This window comes from Mesoplodon densirostris, chromosome 6 (assembly GCF_025265405.1).
Source record: "Mesoplodon densirostris isolate mMesDen1 chromosome 6, mMesDen1 primary haplotype, whole genome shotgun sequence".
NCBI classification, from domain to species: domain Eukaryota; kingdom Metazoa; phylum Chordata; class Mammalia; order Artiodactyla; family Ziphiidae; genus Mesoplodon; species Mesoplodon densirostris.
The window spans coordinates 73,289,445-73,308,155 of record NC_082666.1 but is presented as its reverse complement, the minus strand read 5'-3'; the positions used below and the strand labels follow the sequence as shown (position 1 = coordinate 73,308,155).

General features: G+C 44.1%; 1 protein-coding gene across 1 annotated transcript in view; it reads right to left on the bottom strand.

The window, feature by feature from the left end:
- The window catches only part of LOC132492114 (histone-arginine methyltransferase CARM1-like), a 255,580-nt gene that overhangs the window by 83,906 nt on the left and 152,963 nt on the right, over positions 1-18,711 (bottom strand). The window contains exon 5 of the mRNA XM_060101347.1: positions 6,747-6,857. Within this exon, the coding sequence (XP_059957330.1) occupies positions 6,747-6,857 (111 nt within the window). The remainder of the gene's footprint in view (positions 1-6,746; positions 6,858-18,711) is intronic.

The window sequence follows — 18,711 nt, the reverse complement described above, 5'->3', positions numbered from 1 at the left end:
CATAAAGATCCTTCCTTCAGGACCAAGGCATCATTCTCCCAGCTGCTGAAAATGTTGGCAGATGATGCCTCTCAGCTGAGTTTTGGTCTACAAACTTCCCTCGGCCCAAGAGAGCCACCTTATCCAAAGTTACACTCCTTCCTGAGGAAGTGTATATTTAAAAATGTGAAATATAAAGGCCCTTGCCTCAGGTGGTTCAACTCTGATGGGTTTCCCCAGCTCAAGCACTTCCTGTGGGATTGCCTGAGCCCTTTATTCCAACTACATTTCAGCTTAACTCCTCTACCCAATTCTATCTTATTTCCTTCATAGGTCAGGTTCCTGAGAGCCTTCTGCAATAAACTTCCTGCATGCAAATCTGTGTATTAGAGTCTGTTTCCTAGGGAACCTGTTCTATGCCAGATCTTACACATAAATAAGGGAAAGATAAACAATGCCCACAGCAAGAGGGATTGGGGAGGGCTGCCTCACCTAACATCAAACCAGTCTCACCTGGCCATGGCTGCCAACACCTGGCAGTGAAAACAGCCACCAGCCTGGCCATCACATGCCAGAAAAGTGATGTATGGCCACCTGTGTCCTCTTCATCAGCGCTACCCACTAGGACTTTCTTTGATGAGGGACATATTCTGTATTTTCACTGTTCAATATGATAGCCACTGGCTACCTGTGGCTACTGAGCACTTGAAAGGCAGCTAGTGCGACTAAGAAATTTAATTTGGACGAAGTAAGAGAGTAGCATTGACATATATACATTACCAAATGTAAAATGGATGGCTAGTGGGAAACTGCTGCATAGCACAGGGAGATCAGCTCGATGCTTTGTGACGACCTAGAAGGGTGGGATAGGGAGGGAGACTCAAAAGGGAGGGGATATGGGGATATGTGTATACATATAGCTGATTCACTTTGTTATACAGCAGAAAGTAACACAACATTGTAAAGCAATTATATTACAATAAAGATATTTTAAAAATTAGTTTATATTTACATGTAAAGAGCCACACGTCTAGTGGCTACCATATTGGACAGAGCAGCCCTAGATTATGAATCCAGCAGATCTAGAAAGGCAGCATCACAACAGATCCAATTCCACCTGCCTTTACTTCCACCACCCATGACCTAGAAATACTTGGTCTGACTCCTTAAAAGTCATCCTAATGAAGCATATATAAGAACTGTGTGCTAGTAAAGTCTAATTGTTAAGTGGCCCAATAATTATTATGAACATTGTTAAATCTAAGAGCCAGAGAGCTCTGTTGTAAGTTTAAATTGACTACAACACATAAATCTATTCATGATTGCTTACCCTGATAGTCTTTTAATCTCCTGGCCCTTCAAGGAATTTATCATCTAGATGGAGAGACATGACATGCATTCGTGCACAATTTTAAGAAAGAGCCTCCCCTTGACTATATACATATATATGTATAAATTGGATTAATGCCTTTTTCCCCATTTGGTCTGTATGATCTGAGGGCTTCAGCTTTATGTTTCATAATAAGAAAAGAAAAAAAGACCAAGAGAGAGCTGCCCTTTAGAGGTGGGCAGGCTCATGGGTTGGGAACCCGTGGGAGATCCTTAGTTCTGCCCTGTTCCTTGGACAAGAATGATCTCTTGTTACTAACCCAGAAATGTCACATGTGGCCCAGGGTGAAAGCATATGGCCGCATCTGGGCAGGTTCATGACCATCCTGCAAAAAATGACTAAATGTACATGCCCTGCAGACAAGGAGTCATTCGCATCATCTCGTCATCTGAGGTCAGCCCTTACAGAATCAGTTGGAGCCACTGAATGCGACTGAAACTGAATTCTATGCAAGCTGAAAATATTGTTTACTTAAAGCCCAGAAGCCTTTCATGAGAAGAATCCACAGACAGGTAATGGTAGTTAAATTTATACATTTTTCTTTCTTGTTACAATTTTATATTTTCCGAGCAATTTAATGAAGACTCCAGAGAAAAGAATTAAATGTCTGCCGGTTCAATTACCAAATAATGAAAAGGTGGAAAGTAGCACCATGTACTGTGTGCCGAGAGGCTATTGAAGCCTATTCTTGGAGTGAAAATCTTTTGTGTGCTGCTTACACTAGCCTTTGCCACACACAAATTGTACAGACGAGTGTCGGCAGAAGAAGCAGAAACCAAGAGCTGGTGCGGATCATCCTCTGCAAGGGTGAAAGGCCTGGCCCATGGGAGGACATCTCATGACACCCATGGCAACAGCCAGGAGTGCGGCGGAGGCCGTGGTTTCCATCAGGAGGGACCAGGCTGTCCTTAAAGCCATCCTTTGAGAAGATTCTAACCAACCCTGGCCCTCAATGCATTCTTTTTTTTTTTTTTTTTTTTTTTTTTTTTTTTGCGGTACGCGGGCCTCTCACTGTTGTGGCCTCCCCCGTTGCGGAGCGCAGGCTCCGGACGCGCAGGCTCCGGACGCGCAGGCTCAGCGGCCATGGCTCACGGGCCCAGCCGCTCCGCGGCATATGGGATCCTCCCAGACCGGGGCACGAACCCGTATCCCCTGCATCGGCAGGCGGACTCTCAACCACTTGCGCCACCAGGGAGGCCCCCTCAATGCATTCTTAAGTAGCCTGTCCTTAGGGCCACATGCCAGGAAGGCCTCAGGGGCACAGGAGACTTGGCAGCAAGGGTTTCAAGGATGCCTGACAGTCCTCGCAGCATTTGGAAAGCTACCCTTGCTCACCCCCCACCCTAGCCATACACAGAAAAGAAGGATTACAGAACAAAAATCCTCCATAGAAGCTAAAACCAAAGACAAAATCAAGCTCTGATGCTTCAGAATTCTTTGGAACATTGGTTTCAATGCTTTAAAAATCAAGTCTCCCTGGAAATACTAAGCAAGGAAAGAGGCAGTTAAGTGTAGACTCTTCTCGCCTCAACGCCCATGGTGACAGTGTATCTCTGCTCAAGCTGGGGCCTCCCCAAAACCTTTTATTCAGTAACATCGAAAGACTCAATGGACAAGTCATGGTACAGCTTCTTTTTCACCTTTAAATTCTTCTTGGTTTATATAACAAAATGGTCTCGTTCTTAGGAAATCCACACTGAAATGTTTAAGGATAAAGGGCTATGATGTATATAACTAACCCACAGGAAAAAAGTGTGTGTGTTTCTATCTACATATATGTAAAAAATATACACACACACACACACACACCTATACGTATGTATACATATCTGTGTGTGTGTGTATTCAGGTATGGTGAGAGGGGAGCAAGAGTAAATGATAAAGCAAATGGGGTAAAATGTGAACAACACGTGAATCTAGGTAAAGAGCATTCAGGTAGCCTTTGAATTATTTTTATTTTTACAACTTATCTGTAAGTTTGAAATTAGGTCCGCGCTTTAAATAGTTTAAAATCGTTTCAAAGTTTAAAACAATACAAAGTTTTACAATTTTAAGTTCCTTCCCTTTTCTTCTCTGTATTGGCTTCTTGCTAGAGACCCTTACAATCATCCAGCGGACCCTCTGGGTAAAAGTGTCCACGAGGGTAGCCCCGCTCTGCGAGAAGCCAACAGTCCTGCCGATGTGTTTAATCAGGCTGAGAATTCTCTTGGAGAAACCAATCACACAGACAGTTCAGAGCGGCCCCTCCCATGGGTATGCTGGTGATTACTGGGAGTGTGTGCTGGGACACAGTCCTGAGGGAGACAGGACTATGTCTAGGGAATGCACCACTAGCTCCCTCTTCCTCTCTTCCCTTAAAATACTACAACCAAGGGTATGAAACTTTAAAAAATAACTATCAAGTATGTCTCATACCACCTTAAATACGTGAGAAAACAAACTGTATGAGAAAGAGGAAATCTCTAAATTAATGCCTCTCTCTCTTTCTCTCTCTCTCTTTTTGGTGTCTGATACAAGAGACAACAACAGGATCAATCTCTTATTAGAACAGAAGCTCTCTGAATACAGGAATACACCTTCGTCATTTCTGTTTCTCCTATACCCCCCAAGAAACAGACTTGCGGGATGCAAGTGAATGAAGATGTGATTAAACGAATGGGCAACACCTGAGACAAAGTTCTACCCTCCACTCCTCACCCTTAAGACTGCATTTTGAGGGCTTCCCTGGTGGCGCAGTGGTTGACAGTCCGCCTGCCGATGCAGGGGACACGGGTTCGTGCCCCGGTCTGGGAAGATCCCACATGCCGCAGAGTGGCTAGGCCCGTGAGCCATGGCCGCTGAGACTGCGCGTCCGGAGCCTGTGCTCTGCAAGGGGAGAGGCCACAACAGTGAGAGGCCCGCCTACCGCAAAAAAAAAAAAAAGACTGCATTTTGAGATCTATTAAAATCGAAGCAAAGGTATTTTTATCTATGGGCTCTCTCTATATAAGCTTGTATTTTCCTCTTTTTTTTTTGTGGTACGTGGGCCTCTCACTGTTGTGGCCTCTCCCATTGCGGAGCACAGGCTCCGGACGCGCAGGCTCAGCGGCCATGGCTCACGGGCCCAGCCGCTCCGCGGCATGTGGGATCTTCCCGGACAGGGGCACGAACCCGCGTCCCCTGCATCGGCAGGCGGACTCTCAACCACTGTGCCACCAGGGAAGCCCTTCCTCTTTTCTTATTTAGAATTCCACACTTAAATCTTATTTAGAACTCCATAAAGAGAAAAGATGAGGTACAAAACTGGGTGAAGACATTTTTCACATGTATAACTGAACAGAATTAATATCCAGAATATAGAAATCATTTCTACAAATGAATTAGTTAGTATAACAATTCAAAAGAAAAATTGTCAAAAAAATTGGAACAGGTATTTCACAGAAGAGAAAGTACAAATGGCCAAACACTGTGCAAAGATACTCAAAGTCATTAGTGAGTAGAAAATACAAATTAAAACCACAAATATGTAATAAACACCAGATTGGCAAGAATTCCAAAGCCTGGCAATATCAAGTGTTGACAAAGTTGGAGAACACTGGCACTCTCGTTAACTGCTGTAGGGAGTGAAAATTGGAACAACCACTTAGGAAAACAATTTGGCATCACAGAACAGAGGTGAAGGTACACATGCCCTATTACCCAACAATTCTACTCTTGGGTATATACTGAGAAACTCCAGCACAGATGCAGTGGGGAGTGTGTATAAGAATATTAATAAAAATACTTTGATAATGGAAGCCATCCGAAGTCCGTCAACAGCTCAGTGCACTGAGCGTTTCATATAATGGAACACTATCCAGCATTGAAGAGGAATAAACAATGGCTGTATGCATCAACAAAATGACCCTCAGGAGCATCATGCTGGGTGAAAAAAGCAAATTATAGGATACATACATTATGATTCCATTTATAGAAAGTTCATAAAGGATATTTTTGGGGACAGGATGTTTTTAGGGACAGAAACATATGTGGTAAAACTATAAAGAACAGAGAGAACGTGATTAACAAAATTTCAAGATAGTGGTTACCTCTATTTAGGGTAGAAAAGAGAAGTGATCAGGACAAGACACATGAACCTTTAATGGAAATGCTAATGGCCTATCTCTTAAAAGACATAGTTGGGACTTCCCTGGCTGTCCAGTGGTTAAGACTCCACATTTCCACTGCAGGGGACATGGGTCTGATCCCTGGTGAGGGAACTAAGATCCCGCAAGCCATGTGGCATGGCCAAAAAAAAAAAAAAAGACGTAGTGGACACACATTCACTGTATTGTTATTCTTGACACATTTTACAAATGTACACATTTTACAAATATTAAAATGTACACATTTTACAAATATTCTTTTGTGGGCACCTAATAGTTAATAAATACGACTCTTAAGAATTGGTATGTAAGCAAATGACCAAAAATATTTTATCCAAGACTTGTTGGAAGAAGAGAGTGTAACAACACGCCAGCCATCAGGCCCTGGCAGTCTTTCCTTCCGAACATGCCCTTCTGTCTACTGGTCTCTGACCCATTCTGGGTCATTCTATCCAAACCCAACCATCGCTCAGAGCTAGCATGTGTCCCAGGTCGGAGGAAAGTTTCAGGATGCTCCTCAGAAGCAGCAGCCAAGCTTCCCTCTCTATCTGCCATTCTATCCCTCATTTAAATGCAGGCCTCCTCCAGGTGTGAATGACAAGCACATTACCCTGTGCATGCGCGTGCACACACACATCCAGCTCTGCAGCTTGACTGGGTTGTTATTACATCCCAATATTACTGAAAGCTATTATTACTTGACTCTTGACTCTGACTTATTCTCCAATATTTGTACACATTTTATAATGATAATGGAGTACCATATTTAAAAGAAAGCATCTCCCTGTCTTCCAATCAGAACCTGAAATCTGAAAAAGAAGCACAGGCATCTGTCCATGCTCCAACTACAACCATGTAGCAACCGTCCCTTAAACCAAAATTGAAATTGAAAGTGAGTGGTGTACTTATTGTCAGTACAGCATTTAAGAAAAAAAAATAAACCTAGCTCCAGGGGTGTCTGACTCCTCACCTCAGTAGGTCATTAAAGATAAGATAGCATTCATCTCCCCCAGGCCCAAGAAAGTTTTGTTATAATTTTAGTATCATGAAATTTTTTAAATAATTGTTTTCATATCAATTACTACAGTGAAGGCGAGCTCTTTCAGCAGTAACATCTCAACAGGAAAAAAAAAAAATCAGACTGGTAAAACAAAAATTCTTCTAAAATGACCTACGTGGAAGGTCCATCACTTAGTCCCCTGAAGTTTACTGAAGACCTAGTTCGTAACTGCTGTAAAAATACAACCACTTACCTCAGCATATTGTGCTACTGAACTGGCCTCAACTGCATAGACTCTCCGAGCTCCGGCCTGTACAGCAAAAAATGACAGTATTCCTGATCCACAACCAACATCCAGAACAACCTGGAAGGAAAGGAAAAGACAAAAAAGGGGTGAAAACACAAACCAGAGCTTAGCTGTTGGCATCATGCCAACTTTGAGCATTGTGATCAGACAAAGTACTAGCTTTGATTTTTACAAGTGGTCTTACCTTGCCCAAGTTATGAATCTCTGTGAGACTTCTTTTTCTCCTATGTTAAATGGGGTTAATAATACCCATCTTTTAAGGTTTACTGTGGGGATTAGTATGAAGTGTATACAAAGCACTTAGTGTATAACTGGTGTTTTTCAAATTATTGTTATTATTACTACAGTTTCTTTGTAACATGGTTTACTTTTAGGATGTTTAGGGTCAAGAAAAGTAGTGGGTCATCAATGAATCTGCTTACCCTGCCTGTCAGCATGAACAAAATGAAAACTGTCTCAATTTTTAGCATTATATACATATATACATATGTATATGCATATTATATGTATATGTATATGTGTGTGTATATATATTCAGGAAAAACTGAAGACAGTCTTTAAAAATCCGAAAGTGAGATATGTGCTTTTTTTTTTAGGCCTCCTCCAAAAAGCTGGGGAGGTTTATATGGAGGGTAGGAGGGTGTTAAGACAGTGGACACACAGAATTTACAGAAACTTCTATTCTCTGTGTTCAGACCTAGGACTTAAAGCAAGAAGACCACCATTCACTGGCACAAAGGGACCAACCAACATTTGGACCTGCATGCTGCAAGGAAGAGGAGGACAGTATGGATTGGGCCCCTGGCCCCATGCACAGCTGAAGCTGAGGTCTGAAGCTCAGTCTGATCGCTGAAATCTCAGGTTCCTGTATTTCTGTCTCATCAGTGACTTTTATTCTTAGCATCTTTTAACACTAGCTTTGAGCAAGGCATTTCACTTGGCTCTAAATCCTCACAATAAATGTATGAATAGACAGCATTATTATGGCCACTTGTGAGATGACAAACTGAAAATCAGAGACATTGAATGAGCCCAAGTTCACCTAGCAGTAAGTAGGGGAGCCAGGAGTTGAATCTGGGCACTTCTGCCTTCCAAGCTCATGTTCTATAAAATCACACGTTGATTATTTAATTTCACTTTTATAAATCTGATATTTTAACCCAGCAATACCAATAGGCAATGAATGACAAGGAAATAAAGTATTACTTTTTTCAGGAAAATTTATAATAGTTTTTTTCTTGACTTTGATAGTAGGAAAATTTTTCCAAAAAATAGGAAATATCAGAGGTTGTGCATGTGTGTATCTGTGTTTTAACTGCAGTATCACACTGTGCTGACACAGATATGGTGCCATTATTCTAAGAGAACATGCTGTTAGGAATGGGTTCACGGTGCCCACTTACATTAATCCTAGAGCTGTGGCTGTATTCCATATGGTCTCCTAGGGTTTGGATAATTAGGAGCATTACTAATTTAAAATGTCACCCAGTCTCTGGAATTTGCTGTCAGGCTGTCTATACTTTTAGAAATACCACTATTCATTTCTCCTCATACTGCCTAGGAAATACCTCATCTTCACATGGTCCTGGGTTTATTGCAATAACACCCATTACTGCTGTCTAGAGAGAGGATGCTGTAGGTTGGTGAGTGCAATCTATGGCCCCCTAAAAAAGATGCACCACACCCAGAAGAACCTTTCCAGAGCCTTCTTCAATTAAAAATATAATAGGACTTCCCTAGTGGTGCAGTGGTTAAGAATCCGCCTGCCAATGCAGGGGACATGAGTTCGAGCCCTGGTCCGGGAGGATCCCACATTCCGCAGAGCGGCTGAGCCCGTGTGCCACAACTATTGAGCCTGTGCTCTAGAGCTTGCGAGCCGCAACTGCTGAGCCTGCGTGCCACAACTACTGAAGCCCACACGCCTAGAGGCCGTGCTCCACAACAAGAGAAGTCCCCGCTCGCCGCAACTGGAGAAAGCCCGTGCAGAGCAACGAAGACCCAACGCAGCCAAAAATAAATAAATAAATTAATTAAAAAATATAGTACCTTAGATACTATGCTCAGCCCAAAATATGGATACAAAATTAAGATACAATAGAAATTGCACCTGCTTGCTCTGGTGACAGGTGTCCTAGAAATGTGTGAAGGGAACACTTTGTCTCTTTTATTAGGGTGTCATGAAGCACATCTTAGAGCAGTGTTTTTCAGTTCTCTTGATCCTTCAGACTAAAAACCAAAGAAATGTTTTGCCACTGGGAGAGAGACAGCAGACAGAGGGAACGGGGAGAGAGAGAAAAATTCAGAGATGGGAGGGAGCCTGATACGGTTCAGCGTTTTGCCAAATTAGGCCTTTTGGTAGGAAGATGCATTGACAGGCCCAGACCCTACCTAGAGAAGAGTTGAAAAATTATAAACTGTTGTCCAAATACCTTATTTCAATAACTAATTTCAAGCGAAAACAACCTTATTCATTTGGCTATTTCAAAACAGAGCATAGCCCTTGAAAAAGAATCTGATCTTTTGCTAGCAATATCCAGATAATGCCATCTGTTTCCCGCTTGTGTGTATATTTAAAAAGTTAACAAGTGAATTTTCAGTCTGGGGCCTGTAGGAGAGGGAGAGGAGAGGGAGGGACATTCTGCCCCGTCTATGTAAGCCATGAAACGTTGGAAACAAAGCTGAGGAAGGCTGAGAATTCATTCTCTGGTGAAAAACAAACAAGTCCAAGCAAGTATTTAGGCTCTAATGGAAATACACTCCTTCAGCCCTTTCCAGCTGGGGTTTCCCAGACTAGGAGAAGACAGGACATTAACACAGATAATTCTGTTACACCGTCTTATCTGGCACCTCAGGAAGCCTTGGAGCTGCCTCTAATCACGTTTTCTTGTCCTCACAGAAGATTATATGGAGCCCATTTTTTATTCCACCACTGGCAGGCCATCACAGAACTGGGTATGTTTGAGGACCTTGGCAGACATTAAGTTATACTTTCTTATTCTAGGGAACAGTATCTCACCTCAGACAGAGGCAAAAGAGAGTCATAAAATCCCCTTCCACACGTAAAGCAGTTTCCAGTTTCCAAAGGACGTTCCCCAGACACCATCTATTTGATCCTCATGCCCCGCTGGGATGGAGAATACATAGTTATGTCCCCATTGTACTGAGAAGGAAACAGGCTTGGAGAGACTGTTTCCAGCCCAAGGTAACACTACTGGTAAAGGGCAGAGCTGGATGAGAACCCAGTGCTCAGCCGTCTGTAGCACCATGGCCACCTTTCTGTGCAGCAAAAGATGGGAGGAAAGGGTGGACTGTGAAGAGATGTAAGTCTGACCACACCACACTCTAAACCCTTCCGATGGCTCCATGCTATTGGACTCTGGTTGGGATCACCCAAGAGAAGAGACAACAGGAGGTCAGAGGGAGCGAGGACAGTGAGGTGAGAAGACTTATTCTCCTGGCTTCCTCCCTCCCGGGTCTCCATGGATTGGCTGGGTCCCCTCTACCAAAAGCCACAGCTCTTGCTGGGCTTCCATCTCTTATCGCCATGACTAGTCTCTCAGGTTTCCAATAACCTCCCCTTCCCCCTCCCCCTTTAGGCCAAGGGGTGATAACAGGTCCCCACTCTTGGTAGTGCCAGGGCGCTTCACCGTACCGTGTTGGTTCCCTTTACTCTGCCCACGTCATTGTGAATGGTCCTGTTATTTAACTCTTCTAAAACACCTTGTCGGGTGTGCCTTGCCTCTCCTGCAGGAACCCTGGCTGATACACCAACTTATCCTTCAGATCTCAAACAGCTCTCCCTCGGGGAAGACTTCCTTAGCCTTTGCTCCCCCGCCGGGCTAAGTCAAGTCCTCCAGCTCTACGCTTTCTTATCATCACCTACTCAAACCCTTCCTTCATAACATTCATCACAGTTATAATTTTTCATTCAAAGAGGGATTCTTTGATTAATTTCTGCTCCCTCCCCTGGACTGTAAGCTTCATTAAAGGAGAGACCTCTATCTGCTTCTTGGTCACTACTGAATCCCTGATATAGCATGGGGTCTGGCACATAGTAAAAACACTCACTAAGTCTTTGTTAAACAAACTGAATAATAAAAATGTGTCTCACTGCCACAGATAGGGAACAGATTCACGATCCAAAAGATACAGCGCGAATCTGTTACCTCCCTAAGAAAGAACCTTCTACCAGCGTAACACATCCTCTTCAATCTGGCGATCTTAAGCATCCTTCAAAGGATGACTTTCTTTGGACACTGCCATACTGTCGTTACATTACAATCCAGTTAGCTCTGGTATACAATGTTCCTCTAGAGAGAGAATGCATCCTCAGCTTCCCCTGGATACACAGGCAGTAACTATACAAATGGCTAATTCGGGGCTTATATGGGGCAGCACCAGAAATTGGTATGAAATTCTTGTCAGGACTAATGGGGAAAAGTCAACAATTGGCCCATGTGACAGTGGCCAAAAGTTCTGTGAAGATATTTGTAAATAAAGTTTTTTTTTTTACATCTTTATTGGAGTATAATTGCTTTACAATGGTGTGTTAGTTTCTGCTTTATAACAAAGTGAATAAGTTATACATATACATATGTTCCCATATCTCTTCCTAAATAAAGTTTTTAAAATATTAAAAATATAAGGTCATTTTGCTTGTACAGATGATTTTAATTACATGCTCCTATGGTTTCCTAGGCAAAGAAATCCTGCAAAATGTTTGAACAGGTCTTAAAAACCCCAAGAGGGTTCAAAGCTATTTATTTGGATTCACGAGGTTAAAATTAACAAAGAACAACATCCAGGTCCTTAAAAAAACATGAAACAAAACTACCCTTGAATAATAAAGTAAAAATAAATATGTACCATTATTTTTGTTTTTGTTTTTGTTTTTTTTCTTTTTGCGGTATGCGGGCCTCTCACTGTTGTGGCCTCTCCCGTTGCGGAGCACAGGCTCCGGATGCGCAGGCCCAGCGGCCATGGCTCACGGGCCCAGCCGCTCCGCGGCATATGGGATCCTCCCAGACCGGGGCACGAACCCGTATCCCCTGCATCGGCAGGCGGACTCTTAACCACTGCGCCACCAGGGAGGCCCTGTACCATTATTTTTATACTTAGTATGTACTCTGCTTGCTTAGTACTTTTACCTTATTTACTCGTGATAACAACTATCTAACGTGGGTACCATTATTTTCTCCAGGTTGCAGATAAAGAGACTGAGAATCAGATGGAGTTGAAGTCTTACGCTTAATAAATGGCAGAGATGAGATAAAAACAAATGTACCTAGTTGAAACCCTATGCTCTTAGCCACTCCCTTCCTTTTCAATTCTATTTTCTGTGTTGTTCAGGCTACAGTAGTATTTGTCCCATTTAGCCTTCTTTTCACCCTACAGTTTTATAACTGTCTTCCAATACTGAGGTCCTGATTATCCCACAGTCAATTCTTCCAGTTATGCCAGTTATTATTTATTCTTTCTTTATTTGCTTGAGCATATCAATGGCTGCTCTGAATTGCAATACCCCAACTGTCATTTTTGTATGCCTTAAACTCCGAAATTGTGTCCTACCCACCTGGCACTTCCACAGCCACTGCTGCTTCTTCCAGCCATTATTTTATTACATCTGTAGATATCTCTACTGAATCACCCCAAGTTACAAGTACCCCGTGCTCTTGCACTGTCATGTACTTTATCATCACAGTTACCTACCATGGGCTCCCTGCCCCATAGACAGCGCCCAACTATTCCAACATCCAAACTGTTGACCAACAGGGTGACTGAACAGCTGCCAAGCAGAAACAGAACGAGAGAACTACACAGCCTTTTGCAGTCCATCACATCTCTTACTCTAGCTTTTGTCAAAGAAGGAAAATTCCAAATCACTTCAAGAGTTGCAGAAGACACCCCTCAATGGCCTTTGCAGCTTAGGCTTAAATCTTGTTCAGATAATTAGAACTTTCTCTATGGCAGAAGAATTCTGCTGTGATAGCTCCCCATAAGACAGAACTCTGCATCTGCTGTGCAGTGAAACTTGCTTTCAACAAAAGGGTTGCCTGTATTTAAATAAGAAATAAATAATACTTATGAGCACCCGTGTTTCATTCCACCTGGCCTTCTGGCAGAGGACAGATAAACCCTTCGCCAATCTTTTAACCACCCTTTCACCAGTTCTCCAACTATGTTACTATATTCTTACAGAAAATAACAAAGATACTGATCACTCCTACCTTCTCTCTCCACGATTAACCCCCTTCATATGCTGCCAATAGACTCAGACTAGCTCACTCGGCTCTAAGCCCTCAGGCACTCAATCGTTCATCAGACATCAAAAGTGCCTTCTATTACCCATTGTGACAAATCCTGCTAGATGCTGGGAATGCAAAGATGAAAATAACATGACTGTCTAGTAGGGAGAAGCACAATGATGTGTTACAGTGGCAAGGATAGTATTATGTAATGGACCCAGTGAAACGATGAAGGAGGATGAGTCTACTCTACCAAGGATTCTGGAGAGACGTCACTGAGATGACCCGAGGAGTGAAAATCAAGAGGTAAATCAACGTTTGCCGTCTGAATGGAGGGGGGGCGGGCAGGAGCTCCAGGATGAGAGCAGTCTGAACAAAGGCGCCCAAGAATGGTAGAGCCAGTCATGTCTGGGAGGCAGCACATCTTCTCAGGAGCATGATGTGTGTGTTAGAGGTACAAGTGGGGGCACGGTTGAGAAATGAACATGGCAAGAGCAAACGCTGAGGCTCGCTTGTAGATGGTCTTGTATACGACACTAAGAGCTTGGACTCAATCCTTAGGCAAAGAAGGATCACAGAACTGTTTTCAGTGGAAGAGAATTATTTCATAGTTGTATTTCAGCAGCGTCATAGTGGTGGCGTGGATTGGAGGGCACAAGATCAGAGGGTGCAGCGCAGACACTGGCGGTTCCTAATTAACATCAGTCCCTTCTTACTTCCTATCAGAACCTCACTTTATTGAGTATTTATCCTCCTCTGTGTGGTCCCAGGGCGGGGATCCTGATTGGTCCAGGGCAATCGTAAGTGGCTCCATTTCTCTTGCCAGTGGCCACTACACTTGCATGTGTGATAAAATACTGTTAATGAGACCTGAGGGGAAGTCTGCTGGGAGCTACTGGAAAGGTTTTCTCCCTTCTAAGACAGACGTAAGAAAGATGCTTCTCCTTTCTTGGACATGGTTAATTTGAAATGTGATGCTCAGAGCAATTGGATTAAAACACCTCAGAATCACACTACCTCCAACATTTTAGCCAATTTAAGTAGGGATTTCCTCCTACTGGAGGCCAAAGCTACCTTAACTGGGAAAAGTAGGGAACCTAATTGGAAAAAATTTGCAATCCTCCAGGAAAGATACAGTAACAATGAGAACAAAGAATCAGCTGTGGGACAAAGGGGAAGAGAAGGAGTTGCAAAAATGCTGGATTCATAGAAGCTAAAGAATTTGGAAACTGGAAAGGAAAAGAAAAAGTCTAGCCTGACTCCCAGGTTCCTGGCTTGGGGGACGTTGATAACACCTTCGGGTTTTGTAGCACGCCAGAAGGGAACGCTCGCCTTGCTGGCCAGCCAGAGTGGCCCTAGGAATTGCTTGTACTGGTCTTTGAAACAGGGAGCTGAGTTTCCTTGCTGCTGCTACAGCTGAAGGAGTTTGCTGCGGAGGCTTCTCTTGTTCCCTCACATTGCTCACGGGTACAACAGAACAGTGCCCACCTCACTCACGCCACATGCACTCTGTCCCTTCCCTCCGACCGCAGTGCTCCTGTCGCAGCTGAGGCATGGGGCGGGCACGACAGCACCCACTTGGCGCGCGTGCATGTGCACCGTGAAGAGTAGGGGGCTAACACCCTGCGGGGGCGTGCTCCGCCAGTGGGAGATGGCCGCCCATGGAGAAATCGTTCTCCTTTTCTCCCCCGATGAACTGTTTGAAGACAGAGTGGCTTCACATGACCTCCCTGAAGCTGTCCGGGGACACCGAGTGATCGGTCTCTCATCAGGCTGTGGCACGCTCAGTAGCACCCTCCCCCCACCTGCTCTCCCGCCTCTGCTCTGCCTCCCTCCTGCTCCACTGAGATCGCCCTCCCTAAGGAAAGACTACCACGCAAGCCTTTGCTGCCTGATGTGTGATCTAGGGGACTGAGGCCAAGCAAAGGGTGCTACTGAAACAGAATTCAACATGTTTACTGACATTTTTCTGTGATTCTGTCTTTTCCGGGTTTCTGAACTTCTAAATTCTAAACCTAAGCCATCGCTCTGGAGTTGAGTGACTGTGTCAATACCTCAGATGTAGGAAATCAAGCAAAAAGAAGATAGAGGCACAAGCTCTTAAGTTCATCAGTCAGTGCCCAGTTCCTGGTTCAGTGCTGGAAAAGACCAGGTTCTAGTACAGCAGTTTAACTCCTTTTTACTGACTTTATCCTATTTATCTGCTTACATTTTTATCCTGGAAAGCAGATATTAAAACAAAGACATCTACTTCAGAAGTTACTGTTGCACAGTGTTTTCTATATAAGGCTTTAACAAAGTCAGTCATTGCTCCAAACTGGCCCTTCATGGCACTGTCTTAGAAGGAATGGGAAAGGTTTAGAAATTCAACCCTAGGATGTTTCTGAAATGCCTTGACTTTACCGGGAAGGGAATCCACCAGGCAGAAGTTAACAGTAAGTTAGCCAGTGAAACCATACCAGGGAAATACTGATTTTTTTCAAACCTCCTTTTTCCCTAGTTCCCTCCCATGCAGAGCTGAGGCACTGAGAATTTCACCTTAGCAATCTGTCCCTTCTTTAATGATTTCGCAAGAGTGGCATCTGCTATGACAGTCATCAGTGCCACTTACCAGATATTTCTGGTTCTCCTTATGGGCACATGGTAGAATTGTATCCCTTGCTCTCTGGGAATTAGGAGTGACCACGTGACTTGCTTTGGCCCACGTAATGCGGTCAGAAGTTAACCTGGGTCACTTTCAGGTGGAAGATTTAAGAACCAGGAGTGTGCTTTGCCACGCTCCACTTCTCTCTGCAACAGGAACTAGTCATGTTTCACGTGGAGGCTGCTTCCTCAGCCTGGGTTCTTGAGTGAGAATGAGACAAAATACAGCCCTTAGCTAACCTATAGTGGATTAAATGAGCACGATATAAAGCTCTATTGGTTTAAACCACTGAGGTCTGGGGGTTGACTGTTACAGCAGCATAACCTAGTTTACCCTAATAAGCCCAGTTAAGTGCCAGTGATTTCTGATTCAAATTTCCCAGTATGTCCGCAGAATTCTGATGCTGTGCTGAGATTCCGGTAGAGCAGTTCACTAAATTCTTATAGCCGCCATGTGTTAAGTGTCCTTATCCCATTTTAAAATTAACCCCAAAAAGATTAAGGTCACATGTCAGCATCTTGAAAGGTACAGAGACAGGCTTGGAGCACAGATATCTTGACTAGAAAATCCATCGACTGCATTAAAGCCCCTAGCTCCCTCTTTCCCAAATACCCTGAAAGACAGTCTGTGATGGTTATTTATTCAGTCTTCTTGGCTCTCCTTGAAAGCTGCGCTTTGCTTTCATACCAAATGAAAGCATTTTCCTCTGCTGATTCTGGCATCTTTCTCCAGTACTCTTACAGGAGCAGATTTTATTCAAGCTCAGGAGAATCCTGGCACAGACACGCCATCTGCTTTACTCACATTCAGGAAATCTATGTGGACACCCCCTTAGAGCTTAAGGGGCCAAAGAGATCAGTTAAGACCAAGATCCATTTTCTACCTCTTTCTCCTCACCTGTATTACAGAGGATTTATCCCAGGGATATGAGTTTTTGTGATATATGACCTAATGTGAACCTTGGCCTCTGTACTAGGTCGAATAGTGTCCTCCAAAATTCATGTCTACCCAGAACCTGTGAATGTGACCTTATTGGGAAACAGGGTTTTTACAGATACAGCAAATTAAGATAACGTCATACTGGATTAGGGTGAGCCCTAAATCCAATGTGACTGGAGTCATTACAAGGAGAGAGAAATTTACATAGAGACACAGACACATGGGGAGAATGCCACGTGACAAAGAAGAGACTGGAGTGGTGCATCTACAAGTCAAGGAACACCAAGGACTGCCAGCAACCTCAAGAAGCTAGAAGGAGGCGAGGAAGGATCTTCCCCTGGAGCCTTCAGACGGAGCATGGGCGTGCTGACACCCTGATTTTGGACTTCTGACCTCTGGAACTGTGAGAGAATAACATTCTGCTGTTCTAAGCTACCTAGTTTGTGGTAATTTGTTATGACAGCCCTAGGAAACTAAAACGGCCTCCAAAGTCCAAGCCATAGGGAAACACCCCCCGACACACACACACACACACACATAGACAGGCAGAGATATACAGATGAATTAGAGATCACATCCTGCCCCCATGCCCCCATACATGGTCCAAAAATCACATAGATAAAATAAAATATCAGTTTGATGATCAACCTAGAACATATAGAGAATGGCTTTATGTTGCTCCCCAAATCACTGTGCAGTCCCGGCAGACGTGAGTTCGCATATGGCTCTACCACTTAGTCGTCGTGTACCTTAAAGCAAGTTAGTTAAATTTATGTATCCCTGGTCCCTTTATCTATACTATCAGGCTAATAATATATCTTGAATTTTTTTGTCGTGTGGTGTGGTGGGCGTTTACCTTTCTTCTGTGCCTCTCAGCATCTGAACCCCCTTCCTATGCTTGGAGAATGTCCCACTTCTGGGGCAGCACCAGCCTCCCACTTGGGAAGTTACAGGTGCTGCTGCTCTTTTCCAGCATCCCTGAAGCTAAAGCACAGGCATGACCGGGGCTCTCCTGTTAAGATGCACTTTGCACTGTGGAGCTGACAGTGTGCAGACGCAGGACAGCACAGAATCCACTCAGGTGCGGTCACGGCCACCTCCCGGTTCCAGCAGCACAACAGAGAAAGGTTCTAAGGACAACACTCCAGGGTAGCAGCGGGTGAAGCCTATGCAGGTTGCGGTGCCCACGTCTGGCTGCATGGATGTCTCCCAGAGATCAGTTCTGCAGCATGATTCTGGAAATTATTTTCTGCCTTGTAGCCTCCACGCCTAGCTCTCTGATGATCCTATATCCTTTTCGGAAATTCTTTTTTCTTTTTTTCTTAAATTAGCAGAGTTGGTTTCTGATGCTGGCAGCTAAGAACCCTGACTAACATGCAAGGATTAAAATGAGATAAGATATGCAAAGCACCTAGCAGGAGTCACGAGTTACTTCCCTTCTTCCCACTTCCCTCCACAGTTCTAAATGAGGATGCTGCTGTCAATGGTTAACAGCACTCAGCAGCGCGATGTGGAGGATTCGAAGAACAGATAAAGAAACTGTGGCATACGCACACAATGGAATACCGTGCTGCCTTAGAAAAATGGAGATCCTGCCATATGTGACAGACAACATGGGTGAAGCTGGAGGACAGCATCCAAGTGAAATAAGCCAGACACAGAGGGACAAATACTGCATGATTTCACTTCTATGAAGTATCTACAAGAGTTAAACTCGTAGAAGCAGAGAGTAGATCGGTGGTAACCAGGGGCTGGAGAGAGGGAAACGGGAAAGTATGAGTCAAAGGGTACAAAGTTTCAGTCATGCAACATGAATAATTCTTGAACTTCCCTGGTGGCGCAGTGGTTAAGAATCCGCTTACCAATGCAGGGAACACGGGTTCAAGCCCTGGTCTGGCAAGATCCCACATGCCACGGAGCAGCTAAGCCCGTGTGCCACAACTACTGAGCCTGCGCTCTAGAGCCTGTGAGCCACAACTACTGAGCCCATGTGCCACAACTACTGAAGCCCATGCACCTAGAGCTCGTGCTCTGCAACGAGAGAAGCCACCGCAATGAGAAGCCCGCACTCTACAACGAAGAG